The sequence below is a fragment of the Equus asinus genome, chromosome 4 (assembly GCF_041296235.1).
Source record: "Equus asinus isolate D_3611 breed Donkey chromosome 4, EquAss-T2T_v2, whole genome shotgun sequence".
Classification (NCBI taxonomy): domain Eukaryota; kingdom Metazoa; phylum Chordata; class Mammalia; order Perissodactyla; family Equidae; genus Equus; species Equus asinus.
In genome coordinates, this window is record NC_091793.1 from 40,506,020 (window position 1) to 40,525,559 (window position 19,540).

Here is a 19,540-nt window from a genome sequence, read left to right on the forward strand (position 1 = left end):
TTTCTGCACTTGTGAATCAGTCTCTTTCTCTTCCTTTCCGATTGTGTGCACCTTTGAGGCCATTGACCTTGTCCTTGAAGGCCTCCTCCCTTCCAAAATTTTTTAAGGACAGATCATTAGTGAAGGGTTTAAAAAGAATTAGGAATGACAACTTTAGGGTCGTTAGAGTAGTTTGTAATGTTTGGGGTCTGGATTTTGTTGATTCAGCTAATTCCACAAATACATACTGATTTATTTGCTAGCTATGCATTTGTGTAGCTGGTTTATTTTTATTAACCATACCCCATCCCTCTTCCCTGCGTCCCCCTGAAAAAGTGAGATAAGCGTATTGTCATCATTTTCAGCTGTAAAAACCAGTACTAAAGGAAGTCAACAGCTTGGCCAAGTTCAAAGAGTGTAGGTGCAGCCAAGCTGGGCTTCACACCCGCATCTGCTGACTCCCAGCCCAGTGCTCTTTCTCTTTGATCACAGCAACTTCTAATGAAGTTACGGGAAGGGGAAGTGGAACTAATAGGAGGGGGAAAGGATTGTTTGTATGTTCTTCCTTTAATTTCATGCCTTCCATTTTTCTTCTTTTCAACCAGTTAACATATACTGAGGATTCACCTCATGCTAGACACAGCTACGTGCTGAAAATTACAAATGGAATAACACATGGTCTGCCCTCGACAAGCGCATGGTTTCGGATGCATGGAAACCAGTACAGTCTTGTATGCTCTGTGCTGTTGAGGGTGTTTCTACTGCTCAGGAAGCACCCTAGGGAGCGGAGATGGTCTGGGAAGGTTCCTTAGAGGAGGAGTTGGCCACATGCATTTGCTAGAATTATTTTTCCTGTATTAAAAATAGTTTTAAAATATTTTGTAGCATTTTACCTCCCTGTTTGTGGACCTACAGTGGCCTTGATGTGGCCTCTGAGGGCCACCACCATTTCTCTGCCCTCTGGCTCACCACTGGGTTTTGTCAATACTTTCCAACTGTTTTCTACCCATAAGCACATATGGACACACCTGCAGATGACTCCCATTTCCTGCCTTCTCTGTCCAGGTACCTGCAGGTCTTTCCTCCTAAGAATGTTCATCTACAAAGCATCTTCTCTACCAATCCACATCGCTCTCTCTTTAAAATATGACTCTCAATGTGTTTCTAGAAGCCCTTTCTCTTTGAATGCATTTGACTTACTCTTAATAATTATTTCTTTCCTTCAGACCTATAATTTATGATATTCAAATATTTCTTTCAGGCCAGTTTTGATACCATTATTATAATGACTCTGTCCCTAATCTGTCCTGTTTTATATTAGACAATATGTGTTTATTTTGGTGTTCTAAAATCACTTATTTAAGCCCTGCCATGATTCATAAACAATTTGAAGCAGTTCTCATCTCGATTTGAGCTCTGTTCTGCCACATGCTGTAGAGTGACCCTGAGTAAGGCGCTCAGCCCCCCACAGTCTCAGCCTTTCCATCAGAGACGTGGGGTGATGCTTGCCCAGCTCTGCCTCGGGCACGAGACGGCATGGATGCAAATGCTAAGATGCTGCGTCAACGTGAGGTTTGGGTTTCCTTTGCCCCCATCTGCCTAGAACATTTTCTGTTCACAGTACTGAGGAGTTCAGTGCAGCGTGTTGTGCTTTTAGCCTTGAAGGGAACTGCATCCACTTCTCTCTGTCTCCACTGCCACTCCTCCCACAGTTTGGCCCCCGTCACCTCTCATCAGGATTACTGCAGCGGCCTCATGAAGGAGGCTTTCTGCCTCTCAGCTCACCTCCTCTAGTCTGTTCTCCAAGCAACCTCAAAGCGATCTTTCTGAAATGAAAATGGGATCCTGCTCTCTAGACAAAGTCCAGACTTAATAAGGTGATTTATAAGACCCTTCGTAATTCAGCCGCTGCTCACCTCTCCTTTTCTTACTGCAATCAGCTGCTGACTCACAAGGCTGTCTATGGCCTCTGAGCCTCTAGACGTGATGACAACTCTCTGCCTAGATCTTTTCCCTCAATTCATCCCCTTCTTCCCTAGTCGGATAGTGCTCACCTTTAGGTTTTAGTTTAGATGTCTTTTCCCCCAGGAAGCCTTACCTGATATCCTCTAGTCTGGATCAAATGTTCTCTCATCTGCCCCTGTACCCCTCCTCCAGCACTCTTCACCCCCTGCTCCCATCCCCCTGTTACAATAACAGTGACACTGAACTGAAATGGTCTCTGTGGGCAGTCTGGGTTGTTTGTTGAAGTGTTCCAAGTGCCTGGCACTAGCACTCCCTAAGTATTGATGCATGAACAAATGAATGAGTCTGAGCCTGCCAGACATGGGGAACTGGTTTATTTACCCTCAGTCATATATGCAAATTGTGGTCATGATGTCTACTAGGATATAATTAATCTCCTCTTTTATTTTCTTAACAGACAAAGATGTGAGCAGTGGGAGTTATAACCTTTCCTCTGCAACGACAGGCAGCTACTACAGTTGTGTCAGCCAGATCACCATAGGTGAGCAATTGTGTCATTTTGTTTTATAAAAATTATCATTGCTTGGAAAGGCTGGGAGTGGGCGTGCTAAGGAAGAAATGAGTAGCAAATGTAACTGCAGGAGCATTTAATTTCAGAATCAGAGCAATTGCTGTGGACTCCCCTTGCTGGGGCGCCCTCTTGTGGATCCTTCTTGCTTTTACATAGACATGGACGGAGGAAATGTGGTCCAGAGAGATTTTTAAAAATCCGGGTTTTCCCAACTTTTTGTCATTTGCTTTAATTCTTTCATTTGTATATCACCTGTATCATTATGTACTTAATATTAAAACTGACTTATTTTTAAGATTTATATTCATCCATTTTAAGAAGAAATTTTATATCACAACTGCAGATAGAAAATGTACATTATTTCCAGTAAGTATGTGTGAGATGTATGCATACAATATGAGAAGTATGATAAGTATGTCTATATGTATGTATGCATACAATAACAACAAATCAGTGTTATTGAGGATCCTGAGTTGGCCAGCTGTCTTGTCCCCTGACTTCTCAGAAATAAAATCTCACATGACAGCATGTGGCCTCCTCAGAAACCTGGAGTCTGCACTTTGGGGCAGGTTGTTCTCTGTCCCTTCCCTTCCTTGATGAGGGACCCCCGCAGGAGAGAGTGAGCCACTGGCAGGACATAACGTGCTTGCCCAACACTCTCCCAGCTGCCTTCCTACTCAGCCTTAAATGTGTTTTATTTTGGTCAAAAAGTGACCCTGATTATTTTTCTGTTTGTCGAATCTTTCCTCTCCCTTCCACTTCCTTTCAGAATTTTCTTGATTACAGAATCCTGGGCACTGACTTAGAAAGAAGAAAAAATAATGATAATTGCAGCTAACATTTATTTTGCATTTATCATTTGCCAGCGTTTCTTGGCCATTGACATCCATTATTTTATTTAATCAGGACTCTGTGAGGAAGGTACTGTTATTTCCCCATCTTACAGGTGAGGACAGTTGCTCTTTGCCACCCAACCAGAAATTAATGTTCCCAGAATTTCAATCCAGGTCTGTTTGACATTACAGCTCAGGTTCTTAAATGCTATATCGTGGTTTCTCAAACTCCAGTAATGTGAACCCCTAGAAGAGAAATAATAATTATGAACCTCTAAAATTGATTTAAATTATTTTTATTATAGGGATACTTTATGTTCAAATGTAGAAGTAAGTATAGACATGTTATATTCCAAATAGCTATAAAAATCAAATCAAATTTACAAATAGAATTTAAAATACTGTAAAGCAAAAAAAATACACATTGTCCACATTCATTTAATATGATGGATGTTGTTATTTTGCTAAAATGCAATCACTGCTTGTAATGCAACGTGGTTCTGGCTGCAGCAGTGTATGTTCTTTGAGTTCAGTGTAGCTTCACTATTAGGTACTTACGATAACTCTGGTCTGCCACCACCTTTCTCTGGTCAGCCCACTGTGAAGTCTCTGTTACTGCTCACTCAGGTGAGGTTACTGGATCTTCATTTGGTATGAAAGTACCTTGACATATCCATCTCTCTCCTTTTCTCATTAAGTGTACCAATTGGTGCCAACTTGATGGAAACACAAAAGCAAACCCAGGCACTAAAATTAAGTGGCAGAACTTTGTCCACAATATGCATCTATTAATTTTTAAATGATTAAATTAACTTTTAAATGAAAAACAAAAACAATTTAATAATTCTTGTGGAGCGGTCACACATCCTGGTTTGAAAACACTAAGTAGCCTAAAATGTCGTTCCTAAAGACATGTGTTATGTAGTGGGTGGTCATTTAGAGTTCAGAGTAGGAGAGTGACCAGATGAACACGTGGGTGAAAGAAGGTTTTTCTGATGGTGAACAGGATAGATTTCATGTGGGAGAATCTGGTGTCATAACTGAGTAAGTGGCTATGACTATAGTCTTGACATGAAACAGTAATGAACTTGAGAGGTGGGTAAAGAGCTCATCTGGAAGAGTTGGCAGGAATAGTCATTGACAAGATGTGGGGAAAGACAAGTGTGCCCTGGGAGTTTGAGTCAGGGTGACAGGGAGTCTGAACCATTCCTAGTAACATAGAAGTCAAGAGGAGGATGTGAAGGTTATAGGTTAGATGTGTTGGGTTTGAGCTGCCCATGAGACTGTCTCCACCTCAGAATGCCCCACAGGAAATTGGAAATGTGGAGAGAAAGGGCAGGAGACAAAGATAACATTGAGTGTGTAGAGGGCCGGGGACCAATCTTTGGGGGAAGCACAATTAGGGTAGAAATGGTGACAGAGGTAGGAAGACCAAGTGAGCATATTTCTTGGAAAGCCCAGATAATTTCTAGAAGGGGAGACTGAGGAGAGTTACAATTAAAAGTCTGCCCTGGTGACATCCCTGAGAGCCATGTCAGTGGATGTTGGGGTGGGAGCCAGGTTTCAAAACTCTGAATGAGGAGTGATGAGCTATGAGTTCTCTTTTAAGACACTTAGTGAAAGTGGAGGGGTAGATAGTGAGGACCATATGGCACCTAACACTCTTTGGGAGCTTTCTCTGTGCCAAGTACTGTTCCAGGTAATTTTTCTGTTGTTTGCTCATTTAATCCTCACAACAATCCTATGAGGTAGATGGTCTCATTTTTCCCATTTTACACATGAGGAAACTAAGTTCTTGAGAGGTGAGAAAGATATCTAAGGATGCATGGGTAGTAAGGGGTAGGATTGAATCCAGGTAATCTATCTCTTATTGGACAAAGCTCTTGTTACTTGCCATCTTGAAGACTGGCTGGCCATCGGCCAAGTGCCTTCTCCTGGTCCAGTTAGCTGTGGCCACCATGTCAGTGTGTATGGGTTGAATTGTGTTCTCCAAAAAGATATGTTGAAGTCCTAACCCCTGGTACCTGTGAATGTGACCTTATTTGGAAATAGGGTCTTAGCAGATGTAATCAAGTTAAGATAAGGTCATACTTGATTAGGGTGAACCTTATCCATTGTGACTGGTATCCCTATAAGAAGAGAAAAGCCACAGAGACATACAGGGGGAACACCATGTGATGATGGAGGTAGAGATTAGAGTGATGTGTCTGTAAGCGAAGGAGCACCAAGGACTGTCAGCAACATCAGAAGTTGAGAAAAAGGCATGGAACAGATTCTCTCCTAGAGACTTCAGAGACAACACAGTCCTGCTGACATCTTGATTTCAGACTTCCAGCCTCCAAAACTGGGAGAGATTAAATTTCTATTGTTTTAAGCCACCCAGTTTGTGGTCCTTTGTTAACAGCAGCCCTAGGAAACCAATATGACATGTTCTTACTGACCTATGCCCTCACCTCTGAAGGGGAGGTGGGTATGACAGACACTTAGTTTTCTCAGAAGGTGATGGGGTAACTGACAGGCCCTTGAATGTTGCTTCAGTTCCCTGATTCAAAATGGCTGAAACCATAAGGAAATTTATTATTTCACACAACAGGAAGACCAGAGGCAGGCGTGTCCTTAGGATGGGTTGATTAAGCTGCTCAATGCTGTTGTGAAAGACCTTCTCCCTTTGCTTTCCTTGGAGAATTTATCTTTGTGGTGGCAGCCAGATAGCTGCCGTGGTTCCAGGAATTGCATCCAGACACAACAATGATGGAGGGAAAGGAACTTTGGTGCCTTACTCAGGCTTTCACTTGAGGGGCTGAGAAACTTTCTCCTGTAGCTCCTCAGCGGATTTCTCCTATCTCATTGGGCAGGATTGGGTCACACGATGATCCTTGAACCAATCGTTGACAAGGGAGATGAGATTATCTATAGACCCATCATGCCCAGGGGGAGGCGGGTGAGGATGAGGCCACTTGCCCTAAGTCACAGGGCTGAGTGGGAGTGGGATGAATTCCCAAACTCTGTTGGGAGGAAGAAGGGGGGATGGATTTTGCACAGGTATCAGGCAGTGTCCGCTGCCCACAGTCTGTCCAGTACAAAGCACTTTTGCAATATTTATAGTAAAAGGAGAAAATAATTAACAACCTTAGACTCAAAGCACTGGAGGGAAGACAGATCTCTGGATCATCCAGCTGTTCTTTTTTTAAAGCTCTTTTTGTTTTCTTTCATCTTCTGCACTTCAGTCCTTCTCTTACAGGATAGTCATTTCACACAGAAGTGTCCCATTTGTGAGGGAATTCCCTTTAGGAAAATAGCTCACTGTGGACTTCCTATTAATGTAGTTCCTTATAGGAACCTATGTCCTACCAAAAACAGTTGCCAAAAAGTCAAAAAACAGAAAAATGACTCCTTTTGAAATATTTATGTTTATCTGTGAGGCTCTTGGATAACTCCTTATTTTCTGATGGTTAACTCCCATTTTACCCATGTATGAGAGACTTAAGAACTTTGCAGTTAATTAACATCAATTTTTTCTTGAGACAACCTACAATTTTGAGTGTTCCTTGCATGTCTCTCTTCACGATTTTGGGTCTAGTTGGTGATAGTGTTAACACAGAACTCAGAGGGAATGGAGACCCCTGCCCCTACCCCGGGGCCAGGATGGTGAGTGAGGAACAGTGAGTAGACTACCAATGTGACATTCTCATTACTTGCCTTTGGATACTTGGACACCACCTGTTCCCCTGGATGGTTGGTTATTCTCCCAAAATACTTTGACCTCATTGGTACCTTTGAATTTAGGCTGGTCCATTTATATTCCATCATAATTATGCAGATCTTATCATAGCTTATTTGTATCAATAATATGGGTTAAAATATTTGCTAAGGAACTCCATTTCTGGAGTTAATGATGTGGTAATTTACTGAACTGAAAAAAAAAAAGCTTGTTAGCTATGTAAACAATATCTTTCCAAAATTACGTATATGTTATAAATGAGCTATAATTTTATAAAATTAACGGTAAAACCTAGAATTGTGGAGAGTCTAGAGTTCCTTGGGACTTTTAAGCATAACCCTGTCACACCATGCTCTGTTCTCTACATTGACTCCAGAGGAGCTTGGGAGTGTGGAAAGAAAAGAGGGATTTTAGTGAGTTTCTGAGTGAAGCAACAAGGCAAGTGAAAATGTGGCCTTGCAATTACTCTTCTTGTATAAGGATTCTATGGTATAAATATAAGATAATATGTTTTCATATTTCTAATAAAAAACATAATGGAACATCAATTTAAATGGAGCATTCTGGAATTTTACTTTTATGGCCCAGTACTCTTTTAGGAGCTGTGGGAGATCCACGAGTAAAGATCACAAAATAAACAAATTTGCATTAGAGGTTTAGTCCAACCAACATGATCAGGGGCAGTCCTGAGGTCAGTATCATTGAGTTCAGTCTCTGTGGCTCTGGTTCCATCGCAGTTCTAAACATTGAGAATTTGTGTTCTCATTGATTATCTTCAGGGCTTCATAGCCCTCACTCAAGAAAGATTCACTAGCCTCACTGCATTCTACTTAGTCACCTTTTAGGAAGGTGACCAACCAAGAAGAGTTCAAACAATCCAGTTGGCATGTTCTTATGTTTGTCAGCATTTCTTCCCATTCCTCGAACATTGTGGTCCGTTGAGATCCCTCGATGAAAAATTGTTCAGAAAGGAATGAATAACCCAAGAGCGATTTGTAGGGGAACAGACCCCGATTCCATCTCCCAGAATCCCTCTTGCGCCTGTTCTCTTAGTGTAGCAGGAGGGCTGAGTGGTCCAGAGCCCCCGTGTTGTCTTTGGTGAGCCTGGGCATAAATCTTGACTGTTATGTCTGTGTAGCTATTGACCTTGAAGAAGTAATAATGTCTTTTAGCCTCAGTTTCCTTATCTGTCAAATGAGAAGATTAGTATCTCCCTCACAGGGTTATTCTGAGGTTCAAATGAGGTGGTACTGGTAGATCCCTTAGCACAGTGCCAGTAAGTGTCAGACAGAATCCTAATTTTTAGTGGATTTATTATTTTATGACAGTAATGCAGACTGTTCGTTCCTAGGCTTCAGCCACGGCTTCTGTGTTGATTACTACTAGATTTAAAACTCTGGTGCAATTTCTCTTGATCCTCATTTCCATTTTTTTTTCAGCCTCCTGCCAGATATTTTCACATAGATATTTCCACTAAAGCTCAAACTCCTCATGTCTAAAAACACACTTAACCTTCCTCCGCCCTTGCAAAGCCAGTCCTTCTGATTGCCACAGTTAGGATGAGTAAATCCACCATGTTGTTTGCCATAAGTCTTCTCTGACATCTTCCCAGTGAAAAAAAAGCTACCTGGTGGCCCCAAACGCCTTTCTTTCCATGTCAACGTTGCATGTCTTTTCCTTTCTTGCTGCCAACATTTAAATTTGGTTCCTCAGTCAGGCTTACCTGGCCTCCACTTCACAGCATCTTGCATCACATACCACTGGCATCCAGGAAGAATTCAGTGAACAGTGTGTATCTATTGAGTGCCAGCTCTGAGCCTAGCCTTGTGCTAGGCTCTGGTGAGAGAGGATTGAGGCAAAGAGCTAAATAGAGAAACAGTGGGAGGGAGTTTCAAAGATGACTAAGACACCCTCTAACCTTGAAGGCTGCTCAATTCATGAGGGAGACACATGCAAAGAAATAACTCTTGGCTGTAAAGTGTTGGCAAGAATTGTCTTATGCGTATCGATGTTCAAGTGGTTTCCAGCACAGTGTAGGGTAGGAGGGCTGCCCCAGGCACCATCATCCAGTCTTCAGAATCCACGCAGGCGTCCTCCCTTGTTACCCCTTTTTGGCTGTCTTGGTTCCTCAACACCCCCTCCCGAATTTGCGCTTTCTCCTTTGGCACCTCCAGTTCCCGCACATCAGCACCTTTTACTGGGCCTCCTTTGACCATGGCTATGAAAGCTTGGGTCAATCAGAGGGCGCCCCCTAGGAGAGGTCACCAACAGAGAAGGATGGGGCCAATTCTGGGTATTTTGCTAGCATTAATTTGATTATGCCAATCTTCACTTTACGAACTGTCAGGGATATTATTTTGCCCGCCAGATCAAATCTAGTTTTCTTACTTTGGCATTTAAGACCCTTAACTGTCTTCTATCAACCTACCTTTCCTTTCTTGTTTTTGTTTTCTGGTTACACTTATATGCCTAAATCCTGTATCTCAGTTGCAAATGCAAAGGCCTGGAGAAGTCAGGCATGTAAGACAAATGAATGAAGCAGGCTGGGAGTAAGATATTAGGGAATGGTGGGGACTGTGGCAGACTGGAATTCCCTTACTCCACCTCAAGGGAGTGGCTGCTATCATTGCTCCAGCTGACAGTTGCCATGTGGGAATGTGGTCCAGTGTTGCTTAATCTCTAGGAGAAGATCAAGAGATTTTTGAATAGAAGCCAGAAAGCTGGATTTTTGTGACAACTCTCTAGATTTTTCTTGTCGCCAATTTTAATTTAAATTTTACTTCAAATTAAGAAAAACATGGGCTAAACAAAACACATCTGCAGAACATATCTGTCCCTTGGGCCTCTAAGTTGCAATGCTTGCCTATAAGGCCAAGTTCACGCCACCGTCTCCATGACCTAGTCTCTCCACTTAGAAGGGCTTTCTCTCCTGAAGTCCTGGGGAGAAGTTTCTGTCCTATTTTTAAACCATTTCTTTCAACTTGCTTTGTACTTTAGTTAGTTGTAGTTTTGGGAAAAGAACATAGATTTTGGACTCAGATCTGGGCTCAAATTCTGCCTCTGGCACTTACTGGCTGCTTGACCTAGGACAAGTTGAAACCCAGTTTCCTCATCTGTAAACTGAAACAGTAATAGTCCCCTTGTGCAGCTACTGTGAGGATTAGAATCACTTATGCAAAGTATCCAGCACATAGTAAGCCTTCAGTTAACTTTTCATTGTGAACATAAATCTTACCTCCTTTACTGGACTCTGAGCAGGGCAAAGACTGGGCACTTAGCACATACGTGTATTTAGTAAACATGTTGAGTAAGTGAACAACATTCATCAAATGCAACGATTCCTGCCTGTAAATTAGTAACATGCGTCCTTATCTTAAGTGGTGTTTGATTAGACTCACAGCTAAGACATTTGGGAAATTCAAAAACCAATACAGTATGAGGCTTTGATTGCTCCTCCTCACTTAATGTGTTTGTCTCACCAGGTTATGATGTCTCTGGGCCTGTTGCAATTGGGCTCACCCACTGGAAAAATCCTTATGCACAAGGCAGACCCACCCTCCCGTCGGATCTGCCTCTCTTCGTCTCCAAAGATGCAGGCATCCCTGTGTATCACCAATCCCTCACCCGCAAGACTGACCTGGCCACGCCTTTGTCTTGCCCAGCCTCACTCTCCATCACTCCAGTGCCTTCTTACAGCAGCAGCAGCCAGGAAACCCTGAGTCAAGACACGACAGGTAACAGCGCTGGTGTCCTGTTGGAGATTCAGGATTCAATGTATTTAAAGGTTCCTTCACGCATTTGCCTGCTGCATCTACGTTCATGCTTGTGATGCTGTGGACTCCAACAATTCCTCCATATTCACTGGCCTTTAATGGGTTGGCTGTATCTGAAGGAAGGTTGGATGTGTTTAGAAATATCTGGTCTAAGTGTTGCTGCTATTTGGTAAAATGTCTTCTGGAAATCAACTCTGAATCAGAATTCCAACTTTTGTCACATGAATTTTTATTTGTTTAATTTCTTTAATCCTCTAGTGACAAGGCATCTATCTTGGATTAAACTCTTATATTCAAAAAAGTTATCAAAAAGCCATTTTGAATTCCTTAGTGACTACCAATTCACGTTGCTGCACCTATTTGATCTATGTCAGGGGTCTGCAGACCACTGCCAGTGGGCCAGATCTGGTCTGCTGCCTGTTTTTGTTCAGCCCAAGAACTAAGAATAGTTTTTACTTTTTAAAAATGGTTGATGTTTTTGTTCAGGCTGCTATAACAAAACACAGCAGACTGGGTAGTTTATAAACAACAGACATTTATTTCTCACGGTCTGGAGGCTTAAAGTTTGAGACCAGGTTTTGCCACCATGGTTGAGTGAGGGCCCTCTTTTGCGTTGCAGATTTGTAGTATCCTCACATGGCGAAAGGGGCAAGGGATCTCTGTGGAGTCTCTTTTATAGGAACACTAATGCCATTCATGAAGGCTCTACCCTCATGACCTAAGCACCTCCCAAAGGCCCCACCTCCTAATACCATCACATCAGGGATTAGAGTTTCAGCATATGAATTTTAGGGGAACACAAACATTCAGGCCACAGCAGCTGAAAATAATTAAAAGAATACTATTTTGAGACATGAAAATTATATGAAATTCAAATTTCAGTGTTCAAATATAGAGTTTCATTGGGACACAGCCATATTCATTCATTTATGTATTATCTCTGGCTGATTTGCATGACAATGGCAGAGTTGAGTAGTTGTGACAGAGACTATATGGCCTGCAAAGCCTGCAATATTTACACTCTGGCCCTTTGAAGAAAATGTTTGCTGACCATTGATCTATATGATCCTTGGGTGTCATGACTTAAGTAATCAGGGCAAGAAAGGTGCTTACAACATTTTGCCTTAAAAATTTATCACTTACATAACACTTTAAGTGAGTTACAGGAAGATTTACCTATGCAAGGATAGCCAGTAAATTGTTTTTACTTCTAAAGTCTGAGCCTAAAATTTAAATTATGCAAAATCTATCCCGCCATGTTTTTCTTCTATAGAGACAGCACTTAGAGGTAATCATTTAGTTGGGCAACTCCATTGTGTAATTCCTGTTCTGGAAATAAATCTTTGAATGTTTACATTCAACATTGACAATGACACTCAGCAATTCACAGATGCTGCCACCTAGAGATGAGATGCTGATGTTGTAAAAGTTCCAGATTATGAGTTGTCGTTAGTGCCGTCAAGTGGCTTCTGACTCCCAGTGCCCATGTGTACTACAGCAGAATGGACCCCTGCCCAGTCTTTATGCGCCATTCTCTCACCTTCTGGTGCTACATCAGACATGCTCTGCTGCTACTCATTGGGTTTTCATGGCCAATCTTTTTGGAAGTGAGTGACCAGGTCCTTCTTCCTGGTCTGTCTTAGTCTGGAAGCTCCGCTGAAACCTGTCCGCCATGGGTGACCCTGCTGGTATTTGAAATACTGGGGGCATAGCTTTCAGTATCACAGCAACATGCAGCCACTACAGTATGACAACCTTCAGACGAGTGATGTGGTTCCCTAACTGGGACATGAACCCAGGCTATGGTGGTGAAAGTGCCAAATCTTAACCACTAGACCACGAGGGCTGGCAGATTATCAAAAGCGATCTTTAAAGTAGTAGATTGCAGGCTCCACTAAATGTTAAGAATCACCATTGCACTTGTTTAAAAAAATGAAGATTCCTGGATCCTACCCCAGGGGGTGTTGTATTCATGGCGCAGAGCTTCAGTCTGCATTCTGCAGGCTGTTCCCCTCCTGGGATTCTGATTCCCAAAGTTCTCATACACAACTTGGGGGGCTCCCTCCAAAATGTATTTGGTTAAGTGGCTAGATGGAAATCCAAGAGATTGACATTGCAGAGCATTCGGGGACATTTGCATACCATCAGCTCTGCCCTGGTGAAACTAACCATCTTTCTGGTTGTCTTGATTGATGGTCAGTTTGAGATTAGAAAGGTCATGATCTGGGGTGTGGACGTTTTTCCACATGTAAGTGAAATTTCCTGGGTTTTAATGTTATCATGAAGGAAAACTGACTCTGCTTGCTTTAAAAGTTTAGTAAAACCTAAAGTTAAGAAATAAAGTGCCACCTTTGGCCAGGGTAGCTGCGAGGTAATGGCATTTCTTGGCAGAGAGGAGTGTGAAATGGCAGCTGCCAGATTAATGTTTTATCATGTTTCTCTGAGTTGGCTTTGCTCTCTTTCTAGAGCACCATTCTCAGAAGCAATCCCACTTTTGAGGAGGTTTCTATTTTTAACTTGTAGGTTTTCAAAAACAAATTAAAAGCCCTTATTTCTCTTCATTCTTGGGAACTTTCCATCAGCAACTGTTATTATTATTATCTGTATACTACAGATTAAGCCTGATCATTTAAAGGTATATTACACAAGTATGTGGTATTTTATTATATAAAATTGTAGATGCTGATGTAGCTTTTGTAAGTCTCAGTTATGATTATATGTAGGTCAATTTTTGCATTTATTTGATTTCTTACAGCAATTTGTGGATTTTAATATGTATTTTTTTGTGTGTGAAAACTTCCAGTTTCCTTTCTTCTTTCTTCCTGTTTCTTAAAAAATAGTCTTTAAATTTTTTAAAAAGGTATACTTTCTGGTGAGGAAGATTGGCCCTGAACTAACATCTGTTGCCAATATTCCTCTTTTTTTTTTTTCCTCCCCAAAGCCTCATTACATAGTTGTATATCCTACTTATAAGGCATTCTGGTTCTTCTCTGTGGGATGCTGCCAGAGCATGGCTTGGTAAGTGGTATATGGGTCTGTGCCCAGGATCAGAACTGGCAAACCCTGGGCTGCTGAAGTGGAGTGTGCAAACTTAACCCCATGGCCACGGGGCTGGCTCTAAAGTTAGTTGACAACTCTGGGGTGAGATAAGTTAGATCAACTATACCAGACTGTCCTACAAATTCCAGACTTTGCCAGACAGCCCTTCACAATTCTAAGCTATCCTTCTTCTGCATAAACGTCAGGTCGGATGTAGAGGAACTGACAAGTTTTGGGCACAAAATAACTATAAAATTATTTATTGATTGTTGGAGTTTCCTTATCTTTAAGAATTTAGCCAAACACTTTTAAAAATTATTTTTCCATTTTATAAATCCCACCACTCTGCATTTCTAGAAGCAATTAAGAAAACATGAAATGACTAGAACTTCCGGAGTTTTCATTTTATTGAGGTGTTTTCACTCTTGCCAACATCCTATTCCGTCATCCTTTTCCTTCATTGTGTAACTAACTTCTACAGTAGGTTCTCTTGTATTAGACTTCATTTAGTTCCGCTTACCACTTTGGGCAGTGAACAGCGTGTGAAACTCTGCATGGTGGCCCTGGATGTAGTGTTCTTTCCTCATGGCACAGAATTTTTTTTTAAGAGATTTTATTTTTCCTTTTTCTCCCCAAAGCCCCCGGGTACATAGTTCTGTATTTTTAGTTGTGGGTCCTTCTAGTTGTGGTGTGTGGGATGCCGCCTCAGCATGGCTTGATGAGTGGTGCCATGTCCGTGCCCAGGATTCGAACCAGCAAAACCCTGGGCTGTCGAAGCAGAGCGTGCAATCTTAACCACTCAGCCACAGGGCTGGCCCCTGGCAGAGAAATGTTTTAATCAGTAAATAAACTGTAGCAGGTTAAGCTGGAAAAACAGTCTCCAGTGTTTGACTTGCTCTGTCAATCCATCCATCTATCCATCCATCCATTCACCCAATACATATGAAGTTCCCACACTGTGCCATGTACTGTGATAAATCCTTGGTATAGAAAATTGAGTAAGTCATCACTCCTGTCTATGGAGCTAAAAGTCTACAGGAGAAGACAGATAAGTAAATAAAATATTTTAATTCAGTGTGATAAGTGCTTAAATAGAAGATTTCACATTAAGTGATCATATACACACATTTTTATTTACTTATTTTGCTTTCTTGGTGAGGAAGATTGGCCCTGAGCTAACATTGGTTGCCAATCTTCCTCTTTTTTTTTTTTCTCCCCAAAGCCCCAGTACATAGTTGTATATCTTAGTTGTAGGTCATTCTAGTTCTTCTGTGTGGGATGCCACCACAGCATGGCTTGATGAGCGGTATGTAGGTCTGCATCCGGGATCTGAACCCCAGGCTGCTGAAGCGGAGCCTGTGAACTTAACCACTCAGCCACGGAGCTGGCTCCTCACACGTTTTTGTTATTAAATTATTTAATTAGTATACTATTAAAATACTAATACTTTGAGACTGTCTCCATCTCTGATATTCTGTATAGCTTTGATACCTGATTTTTGGTGACCAAGCTGTACATCTTGTGTCACTACTATCACACAACTTACATTTTTGGTCATTTTCCACCTCAAATTGATTCTCCACCACTTTCTTCCATTGTATTCAGTTCCCAGTTTAATACTAATGACTTCAAAGCAGTATTTCCATGTCTGATTTCTCTGACAAGCTCTAAAGATGAATTTACAACTGCCTACCAGACTTTTCAGCCTAAATATATCCTACACATTTCAAAACTTATGTTCTCCAAATGGAACTTTCTTTGGTAGCTCTCAAAGTTGAAGATCTTACTTACCCTGTTTAGTGGGTCAGACTCACAAGCCCAAAACTAGGTGTCCTCATGCATAACTCTCTGCTGGCCACCAGCCTCCACAGCTACCTGGCTAACATATTCATTATGGCTACCTTCGAAATGTCTCGAACTCAGAGCCTCCTCTCCATCCCTACTGACACTCCGTCAGCTCAAGCTCTCATCATCTCTACCTAGACTAGTGCAGCCATCTTATAACCAGCCCCCCACCTCTTAATTCTTCCATGTACACAGGGTTAGCTTTCCCTAATTCATCTCTCTCTCTTTCTTGCTCCCTCCCTCCATTCCTCCTATCCCCTTCCACATATCCCACCTTGAAAACCTCTGTTGTTTCCCCATTGGCTTTGAATAAAGTCTAAACCCTTCATTCGCGGTACAAGAGGGCCTCCCTGACTAGCTTTAACTGGCTATTGAGCGTATCTCACCACTCTCTACAGATGCATCCACACAGTAATTACACTTAATCCCTTACTATTTGCTAAAGCTTCTTGATTTTGCACAAACTGTGCCATCTACTTGGATGCCCTTCCGTACATTTTCCTCCTAGAAAATTTGTTCTTCAAACCTAGCTATAGATGACCTCCTCTGTGAATTCTTTCCCTTTCTCCCTCAGCATATTTAGCCATTCTTTCTGTTTCTGTTGGCAACTCCTATAAACATCTTGAATTCTGCTCTTATTACACTACAATATAATTTTCTTTTCATATGTCTGGCTGGCCTACTATATGTAAAGTTCTTGAGAATTAGTGTCTTAATCATGTATTTGTTTGGTCAGTGTGGAGCCTAACGTGTAGGAAGAATGTTTTCTATGACCATTTAAACTGCAGATTAGACACAGTTGAAGAGAGAATTAGGCCTGGAAGATAGATCTGAAGAAATTACCCCAAGAGAAGTATAGAGGGATAGGAGATAGAAAAACAAGGAGGATTAGGTTGAAATATAGAAGACAGCATGAAAAAGTCCAACATACATTTACAAGGAATCTTGTTCTGTTATTAAGAGAATAGAAAGAATGGTGAGAGATAGAATATCAAAAAGAAACACAATGGCTGAGAATTTCCCAGAATTGATGTGAGAGACACAAATCCTTTGATTTAAGATACACAATGAATGCCAAGTAGAATAGGTAAAAATAAATTCACATATAAACATATTATGGCGAGTCAGCAAGAAAATAAAGAGAAAAATCTCACAAATCTGAGGGAAAAAACAGATTTCCTGCAAATGAGAAAACAATTAAACTGAAGATAGACTTTCCAAAAGGAATGATAAAGTTCAGAAGACAGTGGATTGATATCTTAAAAGTGCTAAAGGAAATAACAGTCAGTTCAGAATTCCAAACTGAGCTAACTGATCATTGAAAAGGGAGGTCAGCATAAAAACATTTTTGGGGAAAAAGATTGCGAAAGTGTACCCAATGCACACCTACTGAAAGAATGACCGAAAAGCTTATTCTAGGAAAGAAGGGACTTGAACCTAGAAGAAAGGACTACGATGAAAGAAATAAAGAAAAAAAAAATTTTTAATTAAAAACTATTTTTTATTAAAAATTTTTTAATAAAAACATTAATTTTAAAAATGAAAAATTAATATTTTAAATTAAAAAATGAATGTTTTTCAGCTGGGGAAGAGTTTGTTTCATGGGGGACATGTGGCAATGTCTGGAGATATTATTGGTTGTCACAACTTGGCAGGAGGTATTACAGGCATTTAGTGGATAGAGGCCAGGAATGCTGCTAAACATCTTGCAATGTACAGGATGTGGTCCCTAACTCGTCCCATGTTTATCATTAATTCTTTTTTTTTTTTTGAGGAAAATTAGCTCTGAGCTAACATCTGCTGCCAATTCTCCCCTTTTTGCTGAGGAAGATTGGCTCCGAGCTAACATCCATGCCCATCTTCCTCTATTTTATATGTGGGATGCCTGCCACAGCATGACTTGATAAGCGGTTGTAGGTGCATGCCCGGGATCTGAACTGGTGAACCCCGCCTGGGCTGCCCAAGTGGAGTGCACAAATGTAACCGCTGCACCACCAGGCCAGCCCCTTCATCATTAATTCTCAATGCTGCTTCCTCCCTTTGAGTTTCTCTTCCTATGTGTTGTAGCTTGCCTTTGCAATGGGATCCCGCCTTTATGGAATTTCCAGGGTTCTGCTCTCTCCCCTTGGGCTGTCCTTGATAAAGTATGTCCTTAGCATCTTTGATTTTCCCTTTTCCATGTTTCTTCATGTCCTTTAACTCCTCTAGAATTCTATCTCATGTGCACCTAGGCCTTTTCTTGTTCACTTATACCAGTTTCTCAACCTTGGCACTATTGACACTTTGGGCTGAGTAATTCTTTGCTGTGGGGGCTGTCCTGTGCATTATAGATGTTTGGCAGCATCTCTGGTCTCTACCCACTGGATGCAAGTTGTGACAACCAAAAATATCTCCAGACATTGCCAAATGTGCCCTGGGCAGGGGCAAAATTACCCACAGTTGAGAACCACTAATTTATACCAATTAATTCTGGTCCTGTTCTCTGGAGCTTAGTGGGAGTAATCTGGTAACCTAATCACTAAGAATGGGTTTATGGGTTATAATGTTTTATCCTATATTTAACAAGGGCCTTTTGCAAACTATGCCCTAATTGAAAGCATGGATAGAATTTCTTTCCAAAGAGGGAGATTTTTACCCCCAAGTGACACCTTTGATACTTGCCCACTAGCCCCCAGTATACAGTCCTCTGAAATTATCTTATAAATCAGGCTCCTCCACTTGTGTTCAAGACCAGTGGTGATCTTTCTCTGTCTCCATACGGAGGAATAAACAAGAACTCATCCCTTTTGCCTCGTGCTCTCTTTCCCCATTCTCCTGTGTCTCACCACTTTCCTCCCGTGGTCCCCTGGTAGAGCTGGGTTTTAGAAAGAGATCCTTAATGAACTCTAAACATTCCTTATGGATTTTAAATATATTTCTCATTTGTGAAAGGGAAGGGAGATGTGAAATGACTATTCTCTGTTCCATATCAGTGATCATTTTCCAAGAGTCTAGCTTTTACCAGTGTACCTACGGTCTGAGCACAGCACAGTGTCTTGTCATGGGGTGGAAGATTTTCAGGTACATTTCCTTATGACCTCATAGGGCTTACGGGTACTTCTGTATGTGTGAGCTCTGAAAACCTGAGCTATGCCAAATTGTGGTGATGCTATGAATTTCCCTGAGGTGTAGAGTACTTTAGAAGAGGTACCCATTTAATAGCCTGAATTAAATTTCTTTCAACAAATTGTGACCAGATACTTTCAGAAATAATGGTGAAGGAAACAGAGGGGTTTTAGATTTCAGAGGTAGGGTGCCGTAAAAAGTGACCCTGCAACTCAAGCTACTGATGCGACCATGAGATGAGAGTAATTTGACCCAGCTGGGGACCTGTGTGCTCCCTTTTAGAGATGCCCAGAGATGCTCATTGACTGTCCCTGTGTGCACTCTGTGTGCCCAGCTATCTAAGGCTGAAATTTCTGCTCGAGTGTCAGCCCAGCTAAAATCATGGTACAGAATAACGGAGGGACAGCTACCCTCTACAAAAACAGGACAATATGAATTAGACATAGTTTCTAAACTATTATATTTAAAGTGGGTTTCTTGTAGACAATATAGAGTCTTCTCTGGTTTTAATTGAGCATTTTATATGATTTTTTTTTAATGGAGTGGGTACCTACCCACTTCTCTCTCTGCCTTTAAAATGTATCTTTTTGTCAAAATGCCCCTGAAGGGTTGTTTCAATTTTAATCTTATGCTATGGAATAAATTTCCTGATAAGGTTTGTAAGGAATGTGAGTATGACAGTTAACCTGCTTAAGTTAGGACGTTGTAA

General features: G+C 41.4%; 1 protein-coding gene across 2 annotated transcripts in view; it reads left to right on the forward strand.

The window, feature by feature from the left end:
- Positions 1-19,540, forward strand: part of ANO4 (anoctamin 4) — a 380,754-nt gene that overhangs the window by 10,184 nt on the left and 351,030 nt on the right. For both annotated transcript variants that reach the window (XM_070507139.1, XM_070507138.1), the window contains exons 2-3: positions 2,402-2,485; positions 10,552-10,803. In XM_070507139.1, coding sequence (XP_070363240.1) covers positions 2,402-2,485; positions 10,552-10,803 — 336 coding nt within the window. The remainder of the gene's footprint in view (positions 1-2,401; positions 2,486-10,551; positions 10,804-19,540) is intronic.